Source organism: Fistularia commersonii, chromosome 21 (assembly GCF_037954325.1).
Source record: "Fistularia commersonii isolate RoL2024-O1a breed Wild chromosome 21, RoL_Fcom_v1.0, whole genome shotgun sequence".
NCBI classification, from domain to species: Eukaryota; Metazoa; Chordata; class Actinopteri; order Syngnathiformes; family Fistulariidae; genus Fistularia; species Fistularia commersonii.
Window position 1 is genome coordinate 14,870,414 of NC_141304.1, and position 18,202 is coordinate 14,888,615.

The 18,202-nt window shown below is 49.5% G+C and overlaps 1 protein-coding gene across 4 annotated transcripts in view; it reads right to left on the reverse strand.

Annotated features, from left to right (window-relative positions):
- Positions 1 to 18,202, reverse strand: part of plxna1b (plexin A1b) — a 211,125-nt gene that overhangs the window by 118,435 nt on the left and 74,488 nt on the right. For all 4 annotated transcript variants that reach the window (XM_086168083.1, XM_086168082.1, XM_086168081.1 and 1 more), the window contains exon 4: positions 3,496 to 3,636. In XM_086168083.1, coding sequence (XP_086024209.1) covers positions 3,496 to 3,636 — 141 coding nt within the window. The remainder of the gene's footprint in view (positions 1 to 3,495; positions 3,637 to 18,202) is intronic.

Below are 18,202 nucleotides of genomic sequence, written 5' to 3' on the forward strand. Positions count from 1 at the left end.
AGCAAGGAGAGCAGCTGCGGCATCAAATTTAGTGGGAACTTTCCAAAGTTTTTGGCGCGATAACAGAGAAGGAGATTGTTTGAAGATGGGAACGTCTGGACCGGGGCCGTGAGATGATTTCCCAGATTGCAGGCTTTGCACAGTCTGGTGACGAGCGAAAGAAATGTTTAGATAACCTCCAGGATTCTAAAATGTCAGCCGGAGCGGACCTTTACTTTTATGGGTTTTTTCCTTTTTCTTTTCTCCCCCATCACACCCACAGTAACAGACAGTTAAATGTCAAATGCGATAACGCAAAAAGAAAGTCTACCACGGCAGAAAATATGTAACATAAAGCTTATTAATGAAACAAAAAGTGAATTAAATTTCCTATCTACTGTAACATGCCCACATGGGAACACACACACACACACACACACACTGCCGTCCATCCTCCCCTGCTGTCATATCCTCCATTGATAATGATGACAGTGATGAATATAGCAGGAACCCAGCAAATCATAAATCATGGAGCCCAAACTCTGACTCACTGCATGGGCCATTATTTGTGTATGCAAGCCTGCACACACGTGTGTGTGTGTGTGTGTGTGTCAGTGTGTGTGTGTGTGTGTGTGAGATGGAGAGCAAGGACTTGTCGTGGACCACGCATCAGTGGATATGTCCAGTGACACCTTAATGTGCTTGGCTTGTCTGAGGATCACCCACAGGGAAGCGCTTGCACACACACACACACACACACACACACACAAGGGCAGACACACACAGGCACACAGATGTCTGCTCACAAGCTGACAGCGGGGCATGTGTGTGTGTGTGTGTGTTTCTATGTCAGGTTTTTTTTTCTTCCTGGATCACAAAGAGGTGAAGGTGGCGCCACGCCGATGATGCGTACGGAGCTGCATGAATCCCGCGGCGCCGGCTGGCCGGACGGCTCTCGGCCTTTTTTTGCACAAATCTGAGAGGTTTGTGAGCGAATTAGCGGAATGCGGAATATCCGCGAGCACGGTTTGCTGGATTCTGATGGGCTGAAGCACGATAGATGACGCGGGGTTGCAAATAACAGAATGTGAAGGGAGGAAGAGGAGGGGGCTACTCATCAGGAGATGCTAACCTACCCGGGATGAAACGTGGCTGGTAATTAGGTGCGAAATGTCACAGGTTATTTGCCACGATTCCCCCGAGGAACGGCGGCGGCGGCGGCGGCGGCTCAGCTCGAGTCGAGCTCTAAACGAGATTTGAGCCGCCGCTCCCGAGGCCGTCAAGACGACGGGGAAAGACGAACCTGAGCTCCGACTTGACGGTGGATTTCTAATCGCATGTAGTAGGGAACCGTGGGCGTGAACACGGACGCAGAATCTGGCGAGCCCCCTTGCAGTTACGTCCCGCTTTCAGCTCGACACCAGCCTCCACCTTACCGTCTGTCCGCCCCTCCCCCCTCCCGGGGCGGCGCAAGAGCCATGGTGGGAGATCATTAAAATGGCAGGGCCGGGATCAGTGAGAGGCAGCTGAGAGAGGGGTAGACTCAATTTGGGCTTAGACGGGATACGTACGTGAGTGCGGCATACGGCAGCCGAGGCACGGATTTATAAAAGCAGGGATGGGGAATCGGGGTAGATGGGGGGCAGAGGATAAAGACGGGGATGAAGAGAAGGGCAAGAAAAGGGAATTGCCCCCTCTAGTCATTAGTGTGAGGAAGGGGGTTTAGATAACAGGCCTGGCAACCCTATCCCCCCGCTCTGCTTAACTCAAGCCTGCAAACCATTAATGGTGATCAAACTCATAGCAAGATGAAGGGTGTGTGTGTGTGTGTGTGTGTGTGTGTGTGTGTGTGTGTATAAAATGCCACAATTGCAGGCAGATGGAGATAGAATGTCCTTGTGTGCAAAGGGTGGCAAGGGTGTGTGTCTAAGTGCGCTTCTGACACTCGCATGTGGAGCATACAAGTGTGCCCCCACTGTCCTTGCTTCTCCAGTGTTAATGCGCCCTACTATTGTGTCACGAGTAGCCCGCTGAGCTTCTGGCAGTGGGATCCAACGCGGAAGATTGATGAGACGACGGACGGTTGTTTCCGTCTGCTAATATTAAAGCGGGTTTTACTCATTACCGCAGCTGAAGCGGCCTGAACGCGTCGCGCGGAATAGCCAACTGTGCATTTAGATGCATAGCGAAGCGGCACATCCGCCCACTGAGCCCCATTAATCAGCACAAGTGACAAGAGAATTTTTAAAATCTCTAATTACAAACCGGTCTGCCCGTGCCCTCCATTCTCCATATGGCTCCTCATTAAAACTTTTATCTTGATCAGATGTTGCTTCATTTTTCACTTTACTGGTTGCGCCGCCTTTATTGTAACTGATAAACATAAATAAAGTGAACGCTTTAGTGCAACCCCCCCCCCCCCCCCCCCCAAAAAAAAAGTAGAGCTGTAAACGTAGACTAAAAGTCCTCCACGGCTTCGCCTTTCAAAAACCTCAGATCCAAATCTCGCCTTCTTAAATCGGACGATCTTTCCCCATGACCGCTCCCGAAACGCTAAATAGTGGCAACTTCACACGGCGCTCCGGCAAACTCCATTCCATTCACTCACCGCGCTAATGAGACAGAAAACGAGGGGAGCGTCCAGACCTGGGGAGCCGCAGAGGCGCAGCTCGCTTCCCCCTTCCCAACCCCCGACCCACAACTCCTTCCTCCCGCCGCCTCGCAATCAAAGCAAACACAGGCCTCGACAGCGACGGAGCCGATAATGATCTCCGGCACATGCACACACGCCACATGTGACCTGTGGCGCTATCGGTATGTCTGCGTGAATGTAGTGTCCTAATTATTAGAGGGGCCGTTGTGGCGGGGATGGAACCCGTGTGAGATTTGTTCTAATTGTACTGAGGGGGATGGTGGAAGCGTGAAGCGATGCTGGGGGGGAAGTCCGTTTCGGACGGGTAGCAGAATTCTGGCTTGGTTGTTGGAGGTTGTTAGCGCTGTGCCGTTACTTCGGGTAACTGCCTTTTCTCTGGAATCGGGTTTCTAACAATGGCTTCACGCATATTTTGACCATTCCTGCACACGGTATGTGCGCGTCCCCTGTGGAATTCCATTTCCTCACGAGGAATCGCATCGTTGCCGAAGACGCATTCCGTGCTTTGTTTGCACCCCGCTGAGTATTTGCAAGCTCTGTGGTTTACCCCGTTTGCAGAGCCGTTTTTGTTTTTGTATACTTCAAAGATATTCGTCAAGTTGATTGCACATAATAAAAGTAGTAAACTCTTTAAGGGGCAACCGCAACGATTGTGTCAATAACTTTAGTATACGGTACCGCAGTCGATAATGACAACGCCGCCTTATTCGGCTTCAGTTAAGGCTATGTGTTAGCAAATAATTGCTGCAACTCAAAGATCCAGGTCAACTGGCAGGGCGAAGGTGGTTCGCCATGTGGATGACAACAGCTCTGGCCCGACGGGCACTAAGGAAGGGGTCAAGGAAGCGTCGAAAGAGACTTACTTGCTTGTCTGTCAGAGTGTAGAGGTACTGCTGGTCCGGGCTGAACAGCATGTCTCTTAGCAAAGGACTTCCACCTTCGCTTATGGTCACCTTCTCGTAGAGCACGGCCGGACGGTTGGGACTCACGGAGTTGACCAGGATCTACAAGGGAAACACAAGAAAGGTGAAATTACTTTTGAGGACATTGACCGACAAAGAAGTAGATATCCGTAGCTCCCCCATGAAACTTCAGACATTGCTAAATGTGTATTTTTTGCCATTTTGCCATCGAGGGTATCACCATCAACGAGTCATGTTCAGTCAAGTCAGTTGGTCAAGTCATACATGAGAACATGCATCGTTACCTCTCTCGCTCCACAGTAGCAGTACAGCCCAAATATATTTACATATTGTCTACCTTTGCAGTGTCAAGAGTATCTCACTAGGTGCGTTCCCATCAGTCTCCAGTTGCTTGCTCATCAGAAATAAGTTGGCAAATTGCAGAGAAAATGAGATAAATGGACAGTCTAATGCTATCCAGAAGAGCTTAAGGGACTAACTAAGTTAACGCAGACTCAAGAAGTAAGACAGGAAGCGATCGAAGACGCTCGGGCCGAGCGGTTAAAGGACTCATAGCTGAGTTCGCAAATGAAAATGTGCAGCCGCAAACGACAGTAATAACCAACTTTGGGGAAACCCCGAGAGAACTTCTTGTCTGGTCCTTGGAGAAGCCTCCTATACCGCTCAGCGGGAGCAGCCGTTAGAATGAACGTTTTACCAGACATCGGCACGGATATTTTGGGTCACTTCTGCGGAAGTGGAGTTTTGTTGTGCAAACAGAAGTGCACTGCAACCTGTAGTCGTCAAAGTACTTCAGTCGCCGCTAATGCTAATGCTAATGCTAATGCATCAAAACTTCAGGAGTAGTAACTTGCCCTTTGCTGCTACTGACATCTCAAAGATAGGATGCAAGCGTCTTATGCTTCTTCTGTTCCTTTGGGCTGCTCCCTCGGGAGGTGTCCACAGCCAATCATCTGCCTCCATCTAACCCTCTTCTCTCACATCAACTCACTTCTTTTCCTCTTCCCTCCATCCATAAATCTCCTCTTCGGTAGTCCCAACCTCAACATCCGTCTACCCAGATCTTCACCGTCCCTCCTCAGTCCACGTCTAAACCATCACAGTCTGACTTTATCTCCAGAACATGTGCCGTCCCTCTGATGGACTCATTCCTGATCCTCACTTCTGAAGAGAACCTCCACATTTTTATCTCTGCTGCCTCCAGCTCGGCCTCAAGTCTTCTCACCACACAACGTTGCTGGTCTCACCTCAATCTTCTACACCTTTCCTTTCATTTGGAGATGGGATGCGGGCAAATTCTTTTCAAGCACTTGTATGCTTGTGGGTAGACTCATGGACAGGGTCCTTTTTGGTAAGTAAGTGTCTAAAAGCTCATCTTCACCCATCTCAGGAGGAAAAAATAAAAACGCACAAATGTTGAAACGTGATTCGTGAAACCCAGGAACCCATTTGTGCACAATCTTTGAATTTCAATAGATACCTAATCACCCCGATCCACCGGTGGACAAAACACCACCATTTGTTGCGCCTTCAACGGTCGCAGTTTCGCTTGTGCGCAGGCGCTCAAATTGTCTCTGCGAGCTTTGGCAAATAATTTGCCGCGATATGGAAAGTAATGGTGCAGATACAAGATAGGAGATTGGCTGGCCGGGATGGCTGAGAGCCAAAGTCATCTCGGCGGCAAATGAAATGTGGGGACGCTAAGAAGAGGGGGAGGAGGGCGCAAGTATCAGTTCTCCATTACTGGGCTTTGTCGACTCGTACCGCTATCAGCTCGCGGTGACAAGGAAAGGACAGCAGGCAATGACTAGCCGGGAAATGATACCGAAGACAAACAAGCGCACAGAAAAATAGGTTCACACCCAGAGAAATGAAAAATGATGGAAAAAAAAAGGTGGATACAGAGATGCTGCTGGATAGGCAAACCCTAATAAGTGCTTTGATAGATACATACATGGGAAGATGTAAATGCTCAAAGGGGGCCTGGATAGATGAGGACCGAACCCGCAGATATCTAAGGAAGGAATTTTATTTACGATGTCATCAGCAAAAAAAAAAAAAAAAAACGGAACAACAACCCCATTATCTTTGCAAAAGAAAGAGCTCATAAAGGCTGCTGAGGAGCACTGGAGATGAGAGGAAATATGGACGTTATTATCTGGATAATGGGCCCCGTAAACAAAGGATACGTTTCATTCACAGATGGCTCAAACGCAAAAGGGGAACAAAAGCGACCACAACAATGCACGCGGCGGCGGCGGCGGCGGCAGAGTTTTGACGAGGCGGGCGGCGCTGGGGGGGTTGGATGGGGGGAGTCAGCCTTTCACTGATGAGAGAGGGTGGTCTTTCATTGGGCGCCAACACCAAGCACTGGTAGAAAGATGCTCTCAATGGCAGAGATATCATACACCAGAGGCCAGGAGAGCATCGGGAAGTGTGAAGGTGGCAGAAACGGGTTTGTGACAAAATCGCATGGTTTTTATGAAGCGCAATATCGGAATATAAAGGTAAAAATGTAGCTATTATGTCTGATTTGTAGGTTTACTCCAACACGTATCAATAGCAGGCTTCTTCTTTTCCTTCCTCGCCTTCTGGGGTCGCAACAGCGAATCCACCTTCTCCACCTAAACCTATTCTTTGTATCCCCTTCTCTCACGGCGGCTAACTTCATATCCTCTTTCACTTTGTCCACTAATCTTCTCTTTGGTCTTCCTCTAGACCTCCAATATATTCACTATCCTTCCTCTGTCCATGACCCAACCATCTCTGACCTTCTCCCCAGAACATCTACCATGTGCCGTCCCTCTGATGGACTCATTCCTGATCCTCTCCATCCTGGTCACTCCCAAAGAGAACCTCAACATCTTCATCTCTGCGACCTCCAGCTCTGCTTCCTCTGTACATGACCTCTGACCTTCTCTTCAGAACGTCTAACATGTGCCGAACCTCTGATGGACTCCTAGCTCTGCTTCTGTCTTTTGGTCATTGTTAGTGTTTGTAGATCATCTCACCAGTGTCTCCTCCACCTTTCCTTTCATTCTGGCTGATATTCTTGTATCTCCTCGTACCCCTGACACTTTCTCCACCCATTCCAACCTATGTACTTGAAATCCTCCCAACTTCTTCACCTCCACTTCCTGTAGCCTCACCGCTCCACCTGGGTTCCTCTCATTCACACACATCTATTCTGCCTTGCTGCAACAAACCTTCATTCCTCTCCTTTCCAGAGCATACCTCCACCTCTCTAGATGTCCCTCAACCTGTTCCCTGCTCTCACTATAGATCACAATGTCATCTACAAACATCATGGTCCATGGAGATTCCAGTCTACCATCATCTGTAAGTCACTGCAAACAAGAGGGAGCTCAAAGCTGATCCCTGATGAGTCCCACCTCTATCATACTGAAGGCTGCCGGTTCATTTCCCAAGTGTCCACAGGCAAGGCACTGAACCCCGAGTTGCCCTCGAGGTCCTGGTGACCACCTCGCATGGTAACCACCACCCTGGGTGAACGCTTTGTAGAGCGACGGTGCGAAAACTCTATAAGTTAAGACCGTGAGCCGCCCCGGAAAATCCCACAAGTTCAAACGACTTGATTCTGGAGAACGTCGGAATCCATGCGACGTGAGAAAAAAGGTTTTAGTTTACATCTCTGGCTACGGCTCAGGCTGTTTACTCGGGAAGCCGCGTACGAGCCAGTCAGGCTGTAATTACCAAGGCGGCGGATGACAATATCTTTCATAGTTTGTGACGAGTCGCGGGGAGCCTCTCGCTCTTTACACCCAAACGCAACCGAAGTCCGCCGCCAGTTTTGCGGAAGCCGCCTGATAAAACGCGTTTGTTGTTTTTGTTTTTTTCCCCTCGGCTACATTCGGTCGACCCAAATTGCTGTTTGTCCCTCTTGAGTTTCCGCAGCCTATTCACGGCAGGAATACGGCGCTTCTATAGCACGCCGTCGTCTAAAAATACAGGAAAATGACAGATCGGTCCCAGGGTGGGCCGGACAATAAGTAGAAAACAACCCAGAGGCTAAAACCGCACCTTGCATGGCCGAGCGCCAGTCGGCTCGTCCATGATGGAGTGTCTCACCTTGGTTGGTGGTGAACGGCTGGATGGATGGATGGATGGATGGATGGATGGATGGATGGATGGATGGATGGATGGATGGATGGATGGATGGATGGATGGATGGATGGAAGATGTAAAAATTAAGAGATGCTTAATGGAGACTTTTCCAATAAGCATCTGAAGAAAAGCCTGTTTTTTTTGCTTGAAACGTCATGCATGTGAGAATACGTTTTTTTTTGTGTTCTATGTAAAATAAACCTTTCTTTTTTTGGAGTGCATTTGGTGTGGTTTTTTTTTCAAACTCTACTTCGTTGACTTTTTGGATCCGGTACCCATTACTAACCGGTTAGCGCACGTGCATGTCTTTTTTTAGCATGCATTTCTGCACATACTGTATGTGTGTAGGTTGTTTATCTATAAAAATGCCTCAAGCTTTTCCACCAGTTAAAACGTATCTGTTTGTTTACGCAAATGGGAACGCATAAAATATATACATTTATCCACGTATGTGTCAAGCGGATAAATGGAGGCGACAGACGAGTAACGCCGAGAGAAACGGTCGCATTGTCTTATCTGTGTTGCTAAGCTACATGTGTTTTGCAGGACGCGTGGCGGTTGGGTGTTCAGGAAAGGTAAATAACCCCCCCCAAAAAAAGAAATTCCTGGCGATAAAATGTAAATCAGGGCTAAAACGAGTCAGCGTCGGGTTTGGAAACAAATAAAAATGAAATCGGTGAAGGGCAGCGACAAGGAATTCCATGATTACAGTGTCGCGAAGTTCACGCGACATATAATGACGGAGTTTTGTTTTTTTTTGTTTCTTCTACATCCGCAGCGCTCCCTGGAGAAACCGCTTGAAAACAATTTAAATCTAATATCGGCTGCGTAATCCTCAAATCCATACGTCTGAGGGTTTTTTTTTATTCCCAACGCTGTATTTGTTTACAGCTTCCCGTGCAGCGGCGACGCTGACGCAAACCAAACCTCCTCCGCCCAGAAGAGGACGGAGCCACGGTGACGAGGGTTTCGGGCAGCGAGTCGAACGGCGTCATGGCGGCTCATCTTGACTCGCGTGTTTCTGACACACCTTTAACAAAACATCCAGAAAGCATCTGGTTTCCATTCTCCAAAATGAACCGCGTGCTTTATTCGGGACCGGTCAAGGGGAGCGGCGGGGCGCCGACCCCACGGCGGGGGTCCTTCCACTGGCCAGATGGGGTTCCTCGCCTCGGCGGGCTCCCCGACATCCTCCAAAAGCCTTCACCGTGTCAACAGAAGGCCTTTTAATCATCTCGGCAATTGTGTTTTTCCCCGAATGTGGTTGACCACCGGCGTGTCCGTGACGTCCACGCCTCTCGGTCGATGACAGCGGGGTTCGGCCTCCTCGACGCGTCGGAAAATGGATAAGAGGTGGTTCCAATGATAATTGGGCTTTTTCACAAACTGGGGTCTTCAGAAAGACCTCAGGTGCACCGAGCGCCCGCTGGCCGTTACAAATACTACCAATCCCAAGTCCTCGTGGACGCGCACATGCTCTTTCCAGCTATTTTATAAAGTCGACGGCGCCGACGCCCCGCGGCCGCCCGCTTGGCTTTTTATCTGTTCTGCGTGCATTAACACCTCCCTGGAGCCCCCGGCGTCGGGATTTATCTGCGCCGGCAGGTCTGGTGAGCTACGATAGACACGGCGGATAGCCGGGAAACCCGGGGTTCGACGGCGAGAGAGTCGGGGCGATAAGACGGCCAAAGTGACGCCTGTCAAGGCCACGGCTGACAGGCGACGGAGCCCCGGCGTCCCTAAAAGCGGGAGGGAGAAGAGGCGTTCGAGTTCGGAAGGAAACGAAGAGCTGACGAGAAACGAGCGGCAGAAGAAAACGCCGGTTTCTGAAAGGAAGGAAAGGAACCGAGGAAAGAGCTTCTGGAGAACGGAGGTCTGGAACCAACGTCGCAACGCTACCTGCTCCGCCAGGCACGCTAATGGTTTTGACATTTTAAAGCAGACTCGAACACGTGTGTGTAAAGCACACTTACCCCGTGGCATGTAGGAATGCACACACACACACACACACACACACACACACACACACACACACACAAGGCTTTATAGAGCGATAAACTTGACATAACTAGGCCTGGCCATGCATAATGGTTGAAGGCCCCCACATTCCACTCTTTGATGTGGAGGGGCCCCCCGAGTGTATTACTAAATGCATGTGTATGTATTTAGGGGCCGGGGGTGGTGGGGGGTCTCCTGAGGTTTGGGGGGAACCCAGTGTGTTCTTCAAGAACAAAAGAGAAACGAAGAAAAGCTATGAGAGGCTGATGAGGAAGGACCGATGGATGACAACACTCGAGCTGCAGGGGCAGCGCCTTTGTCCTGAACATGCTATTGTTATATATTTGCTGTGATTGGTTTACACACACACACACACACACACACACACACACACACACACACAGGAAGCAGTAACGATAGAAAATGTGATCTTAGCTGATGCGCCGCTTGCTAATTTCTCCACAACCTGAAGCCATTTCAGCAGGTCAACACGCGACTTTGCCGTCGGACGCATAAAATCGATTTATTCATTTTTACACCTTTTCGACTGATCGTTTCGATTCCGACAAGGGGGCCTCTCTGTGTGTGTGTGTGTGTGTGTGTGTGTGGAGTTTGCATGTTCTGCCCGCGTCTCCCCTTTGGGTTCTCCGGTTTCCTCCCACAGTCCAAAAACATGCAGGTTAATTGGAAACAATTGGGGGAAAATTGACCCGAATGAGTGAGCGAATGTTTTATTTTGTCCAAATCCGCGGCCCTGCGATCGACTGGCGACCGATCCGAGGTGAACCCGACGCCAGCCGGGACGGCGCCATCATCCCCCGCCACCGCTGAGTGCAGGATAAGCAGCAGAAGAAGAAAGATGGATGTTTCACCGAGACGTAGGAATCGGCTACGGCGGCGCAAAAACACAAAATCCTGCTATTGTTCGGGAAAAAATGCAAAAAGTCACAGCTAAAGGCCGGGATGGGGTGTTTATTTTCTACGCGCTGTGGAAGAAGTACACCAAGTACTTGTGTGAGCGGTTAGCGTTCCCGCGTAGCGTCCGCGCCGGGTTTAGCTTTGTGTTAGCAAAAGGCGAAATGATCGCGCAGCGCCACGGTGCTCGGTGTGTGTGGGGGTTAGAAGCTGGGAGCAGATGGACTCTCACACATGGGTGCATGAACACCGCCGTGAATCTACAGAAGAAATCCCTCACCGCCGCCCACACACACACACACACACACACACACGTATAAACAGCCCGACATGTAAACCCGTTCCATATGTGGGTCAGACACTTTGAGACCAGGCTGTCTTTCCTTCGACACCACAAACAGACAAAGAACTACGGTGACAGTGATGGAGGAGGCGTGCACTTAAACACACACACACACACACACACACACACACACACACAGACACACACACAGAGGAATGTTAGTTCAGCTGCAATCAAAATACCGTGTGTATCAGCCGCGGGTTACTCCAAGGTCTGGAAAACAAAAGAAGATGCAATCATTCACCTAATTGCAGGCCTCTGAGGCCTCCTGAGATCTTCTCAGAGGTGTTAAAACTTCTTTGGGTGAAGATGGAAGAACGTGGAGGGAGCTCACACACTACAGAACTTTTACAGAAACAGCAGGGATTTGCGAAAAAAATGATGAACGAGTGAATGTCCAATGAGAGGGTGAATGTTTCTATGTCTCTATATGACATTTGAATGAGAGGGTGAATCCCTGCATATATAGTGATATTATTATCACTTTAGCATAAAAACATCATTTTATGAAGTGCTTTATTAAATAGAAAACCTGATTTTGTGTGTGTGTGTGTGTGTGTGTGTGTGTGTGTTTGCGTGCATCCACGGCGGTTAGCCGAACTGCACAAACGGAAGCAACCATGTATACAAACATGCAGGAAATACACTGCAAATGTACATTTGTTGTTTTAATGACAAATTAAACATGATAATCGATGCTAAGGAATTCTAACTTATTCTTTCAGGGGAAAGAATAAGTTTGTTTCAGGGGAACCTTTTAGTTCTGCATTCCCAGAGACAATGAGGGACCAAGGTACAGAGGGGGCCTGACATGTATGCTTAAGCTCCTCACCCAGAAAAAACACCACCAAAGAAGAAGAAGAGGAAGCTGCCACAGCGTTGGTGGAATGATAACCACGGACTACTTTGGGTGAAGATGGAAGAACGTGGAGGGAGCTCACACACTACAGAACTTTTACAGAAACAGCAGGGATTTGCGAAAAAAATGATGAACCAGTGAATGTCCAATGAGAGGGTGAATGTTTCTATGTCTCTATATGACATTTGAATGAGAGGGTGAATCCCTGCATATATAGTGATATTATTATCACTTTAGCATAAAAACATCATTTTATGAAGTGCTTTATTAAATAGAAAACCTGATTTTGTGTGTGTGTGTTTGCGTGCATCCACAGCGGTTAGCCGAACTGCACAAACAGAAGCAACCATGTATATAAACATGCAGGAAATACACTGCAAATGTACATTTGTTGTTTTAATGACAAATTAAACATGATAATCGATGCTAAGGAATTCTAACTTATTCTTGCTAGGATTAAAAAAAGAGTCTGCATGACGCTACCCAGCCGCACCCCGATTCATTTCTCCATCCCTGCCTCATTTGTCTTCTAAGTGCGCCCCAACACCCCCCCCGTACCCCAACCACCCTTCAAATTAAGTGCCTTTGCTGGCCGTTGTCAGATAAGTGTGCGCGGCGAGTCACTAGACACGCCGTGGCGGCATTTCATCTTCAGACCATCACTACATCACGCTAACTCAATCATCTGCATGCAGTCACACACACACACACACACACACACACACTGAGGGAGAGTGGCGGTAACGTGAGGCGCACCGCATCCAGAGAGGGGCTTTACCATGACTGATTTTATCAGCTGTCTTGCAAAACGGAGGGAGAAATTGCACGGCGGTATTATCACACACAATAAGAGGAGATGGAGCTTCCCAGTCCAACGCCTTCCTGGTGTCACAATTCAGATGACAAAAGAGCTTCCACTTAAACGGAGAGGCCAGTCTTATGGGACGTCCCCGCCCGGACCATATTGCATATTTACACGATGTGCGCACACTTGCGGAACGTCACTGGCGAGGAGCTACGCTAACAAGCTGCAAGCTTCATGTGACACATGAGGAGCTAAATGGAGGACGGTTAGGGGTTGAAGGTCACGGAGGAGGGATGTTGACACCGAGGAGAGCACAGGATGCGGAGGTTCTCTTTGGGGAACTGGAGAACCCTCTGGGATGAGGGCTGAAACATCTCCTACTGGAGAAATTCAAGTCCGGTAGCCACGACAAGAAGATTTCGACTAGAATTCTCTGGAGGATGGAGAGGATCAAGAACGGGACGGTACATGCGAGATGTTCTGGACGTTTTCGCGCAGAAAAGTTCCGGCTCGAATTGTTTCAGGGGAATCTTTTAGTTCTGCATTCCCAGAGACAATGCGGGACCAAAAGTACAGAGGGGCCTGACATGTATGCTTGAGCTCTTCACCCAGAAAAAACACCACCAAAGAAGAAGAAGAGGAAGCTGCCACAGCGTTGGTGGAATAATAACCATGGACTATCAGATGTTGAAGCGTTTGAATCTTCTCCATGCATGTGTGAAGAGCCCATTTAGCTAACTCTGCAGTTTCTTTGGCCAAAATGTTGATGTTTCTCTGCGAGCCATGGAGACCCCTCCGGGGCCAGAATGGGACGGTACATCCCAGATGTTCTGGACGCTTTCGCTCAGAAAAGTTCCGGCTCGAATTGTTTCAGGGGAATCTTTTAGTTCTGCATTCCCAAAGACAATGAGGAACCAAGGTACAGAGGGGCCTGACATGTATGCTTAAGCTCTTCACCCAGAAAAATCACCACCAAAGAAGAAGAAGAGGAGGAAAATGAAACGGACAACATGGAGGTGGAAGCTGCCACAGCGTTGGTGGAATAATGACCATGGACTATCAGATGTTGAAGTGTTTGAATCTTCTCCCTGCATGTATGAAGAGCCCCGTTAGCTAACTTTGCAGTTTCTTTGGCCAAAATGTTGAAGTTTCTCTGTCAGCCACGGAAACCCGTCCGGGTCCAGAATGGGGCGGCACATGCGTGATGTTCTAGAGTCCAGACAGAGATGGTGAAGATCTGGGTAGATGCTGAAGTTGGAACTCAAGGAAGACCAGAGAGGAGGTTTATGGATGGAGTGGAAAAGGACAGGAAGTTAGATGAGAGGAGAGGGTTAAATAGAGGTAGGTGAAGAAGAAGAAGAACGTAGAAAAAGAACGCGCCGGCTGAATCGCCGGTCAAATTAAAAAGACATCAATTAACAGCTTGAACTAATTAAGGACAAGAAGATGAAGATGTTCATGAACATGAACAATCCCGCGCCCACATGACGCCGCGCCGCTCAGCCCGAACCCTTTCACGGCCTGGATCCTCCGTTCGCCGCCGCCGCGCCGACTTGGACCTCATCTTCAGCTGTAATTACCAAGGTGTGTGTGTGTGTGTGTTGCCGTGCACACACACGTGCGCGCCTTCCTGTGGGAGAGCCAAAGTGATTACACGGCCACTGGTGCTTCTAATAGCGTCTTTTAGAGAAAGGGAAAGATGAGTGATTTCCATCCTTTTCTCGCGAAGGACCAGAATTAATGGCCGAGGAATTTTATGGCGGTTAAGATGTGGCTCTGTTTTGACGGTGCCAACATGAGGCAGCGAGACGACATGTGTGTGTGTGTGTGTGTGTGTGCAAGCAGATGTTTGCAATGGATGTAACGCAAGAGGCTAATGGGAGTCGAGCCAAAACCGCACCTCAGTGCGCGATGGTTGCCAAACCCTCGGCGGCCGCAAACGCCTCCGTCCCCTCCGCCCTTTTTCGATCCTCCCTTTCTCCACCTCCGTCTCCTTCCATCCTCCTCGACACCAGCCGCCGGCTGACACCTTTTCAGCCGGCGGCCTTCCTCAAAAAGTCGCCTCAAACAAATAAAAAAAAAAAAAAAAACGTCCAAGAAAAAACTCCGGGAAGGTTTCTTCGTAGAGTTGATAAAAGCAGAAAACCGCTAAATCACGAGCCGGCGGCGCAGAAATTAAGGGTGAGGTTACTGGAAAGACGAGAAAGTTCAGTAGATAGGAGGCGTACACACACACACACACACACACACACACACACACACCAACGACAAACTATTATGAATGGCCCTAAACCACCCTATAAAATCTCATTTTAAACGCCATCTGCATTCCTCATTCTTTCACTGCCAGATGCTATTTGTGTTTTTTTGTGCATACAAGTAAGTGTGTGTGTACGTGTGTGTGTGTGTGTGTGTCGCCACTTACTCGTAACACCCAACCAAGAGATGTACACAATGTCCGAGTACCATGACTTTGTTTTCCTGTTCTGGTCTACATGTTAGAGAAGAACTTCCTGGTGCACCGTGACCTTTTGACCCCTGCCTCCAGACGCCCCAACATGGCAGTGGATTTACTCGAAAACACGTTCGCAGTTGATGAAGATGTTCTTGTCTCGCAAAGCGGCAAGTCGTCCCGACAGACGGACGCATGGAGAGTCCCTTCAAGCTAAGCCGAGAGCGCCTATTTAAATAAAAACTACAAACATGGACGCCACGGTGGACCCCCAAGCTCTGAGCAGAGACTTTTAAAAAAGTTCTCCTCTGGTTTCCAACACAAGTTGATGTGATTTGTTTACTCCGGAGGGGAGATTCTGAATTACACAACTGCTGTTCAAGGGACCGCAATCCACTGGAGGCCGGCCCTGGAGGCCATCCATCTTGGGCGCGACTCAGCATATTTTCAGCGTTTTAGCTGGAAGCGGAAAGTCGGTTCAGCAAAGCGCGGTTTGACTCGGAGCGCTGGTGGAAAAGCCCTTCTGGGAGGAGAGGAACCGCGCTGACCTTTGCGGCAAAAACAAAACAAGACACATGTGAGAACGCTGCCTCGGCACGTTTCCAGTATCGGGAGTGTGTCTGGCGTCACTGCTTTGAGACGGAAATTCATCCGATCATTCGTGCTCGTTCACAACTTTATTATTGATCCGGAAGACAGGATAAGCTTTCACACAGAAAAGTTCTGAGAAGTGTCCGGCTCGAATTTGGTTCCAGGAAGGAGCCTCCTCCAGGGGAACCCTTCCAAAGACAATGAGGGACCACAGTAGAGAGGGGTCTGACATGTATGCTCAAGCGCTTCACCCAAAAAAATATCACCACCAAAGAAGTTGAGGAGGGGGATGACACGGACAACATGGAGGTGGGAGCTGCAACAGCGTCGGTTGAATAGTAACCATGGACTATCAGATGGTGGAAGTGTTCGTATCTTCTACGTGCACGTGTGATAGCCCGTTAGCTATCTTCACAGTTACTTTGGCCACAATGTTGATGTTTCTCTGCGAGCCATGGAAACCCCTCTGGGGCTAGAAGACCTTCTGGACCTCTTCTGGTACTTCTCACTGGTTTAGACTATTTTATCTCATCTTACTTGGGATCAGGGTACTTCCAAAAACCGAGGAAGTATCTGGGAGTTCCATCTATCGCCTACATCACATGACTTCCTATGGAACCTTAAAAAGACCATGGAGCAGGACCTAAAAGAAGAAGAAATGTGAAAGGACGAAAAGGGTTCCAGGACCTGAAGTCACTGGTTGAAGAACCAGTGAACTCGAAGAACCACGTTAGCATTGAGCTAACGCCACACTTATTCTGGGCATAACTGTTGCTCCACTGAGTCGGAGCAGGGCAGAAGAGCTTGGACCTCTTCGTCACACCATTTCTCGCTGCTTCTGTTCATTTTATCGCAGGAAACCATCAGACCAGTGACCAACATAGGTTTGAAAAATGTCTCAGTGGTCCACAAGGAGTATCTGGTGATGGGAGTGGCTTTTGGGTTCCACCGATCATCTTCAACAAGAGTTCCGAAGGAACCGTAAAAAGACCCCGCCTTGGAGAAGATGATTGGAATTGACGTCGTCCCCGGGTCTTCTGCCGTCTGAATGCACGAAGAAATGCACCGGTTCCTGAGAAGGTTCTAGAAACTGCTAAAAGTTCCTCGAACCTTCTCAGGAAGTCAGGAAGTGTGAAAGGAGCCGTGGTCCTGCAGCTGCTGCCGGTCCTCTCAGGTGGGAAACACTGCAATGTTCTGTGATGCCTTCAAAACCGCCCGCTGCTTTAACACAGCAGTCTCCTCACACACACACACACACACACACACACACACACACACACACACACACACACACACACTTTGACCTCGTTCAGACCAACAAGCACCCAAGCACATTTTCTCCCAGCCGTCCCTTTTTTTCCAGCTCCAGATCTTCGTTGACCTCATCCGTCGGTGGGGGCGGCGCCTGGTTTCCCGCCTCTCAGCAGAAGGCGCGGCGTCTCGCCGGCCGCCAAGGAAAACACGGCTCTGCTCCGCCGAGAAACACAAACACCGTCTGGCCGTGCTAAGCTAACGGCGCGGACCTCGCCAGATGTACGAGCCACATTCCGCAACGCCATTAACGGCGAGGACGGCGTTCTGGACTGGAGAGAAAAGTTCAGCAGCTCCCGTTGTCCATCTCGCTTCTCTCACACTGCTCTGTGGAGCTCACACACACACACACACACACACACACACACACACACACACACACACACAGGTGCAAACAGTGATGCGCACACACACATTCTTTCACTTTGTACCTCCCTCCCCTTGTACCTCCCTCCGGTGGTCACCGTTTGACATGTGAAGCGTGTTGGTGGTTCAGACGAGATTGCAGCACGCTCCGAGGTATATGACACACACACACACACACACACACACACACACACACACAGAAACACACACACACACATACACCTTTCCAGGAGTTAGCACACTTGACCTCGTGATTCAGCGTGGACTAGCGACACTGAGGGGAAACAAAGTCCCGTTTTCCTCTCAGCTGCAAGATCATCTTTATTTTCAAAGAAACGTCAAGGTTTTAAACGTCTTCAACACCAGTTTTGGATTTGAGGAGAAGATGGAGGAGCAGATCTGCTCGCACCAGTCAACTGCTTTTGCACGACGCGGAGCGTGAACGCAGCTTCGCTAAGAAGGTTACTCCCGGACGAGGCTACTTCCTGGAACAGAATTCGACCCGGACGCTTCGTTGCGTCCAAAAGCAGCTCATGAAGGGGTTTTTCTCGTCTTCAAGAAGGTCCGGTCTCAGGTGAGGACCACCCACCGCTTTCTTTTTGCACGGATAGCAAAACCCCGGTGTGCGGAGCAGCCGGAGGAAAGTCCCTCCGCCCCGGTTCAGAGCCGCTGCCGGGAATCCACCTATGAAACCGAGCGAAAACAAGCACCGGGCTCTCGGCCAAGGAGAAGCAGGAGGACTGAAAGCTCCTCCTCCACGGAGCTCCTCCATCTTCTCGCTGCTTCTCCAGAATACCGATGACCACGGATGACTTTTGACGATATCGTGTCATCTCGCACCCCCGTTTTCGCCTTCTCCATCTCCGACGGCGAGCTGAACGA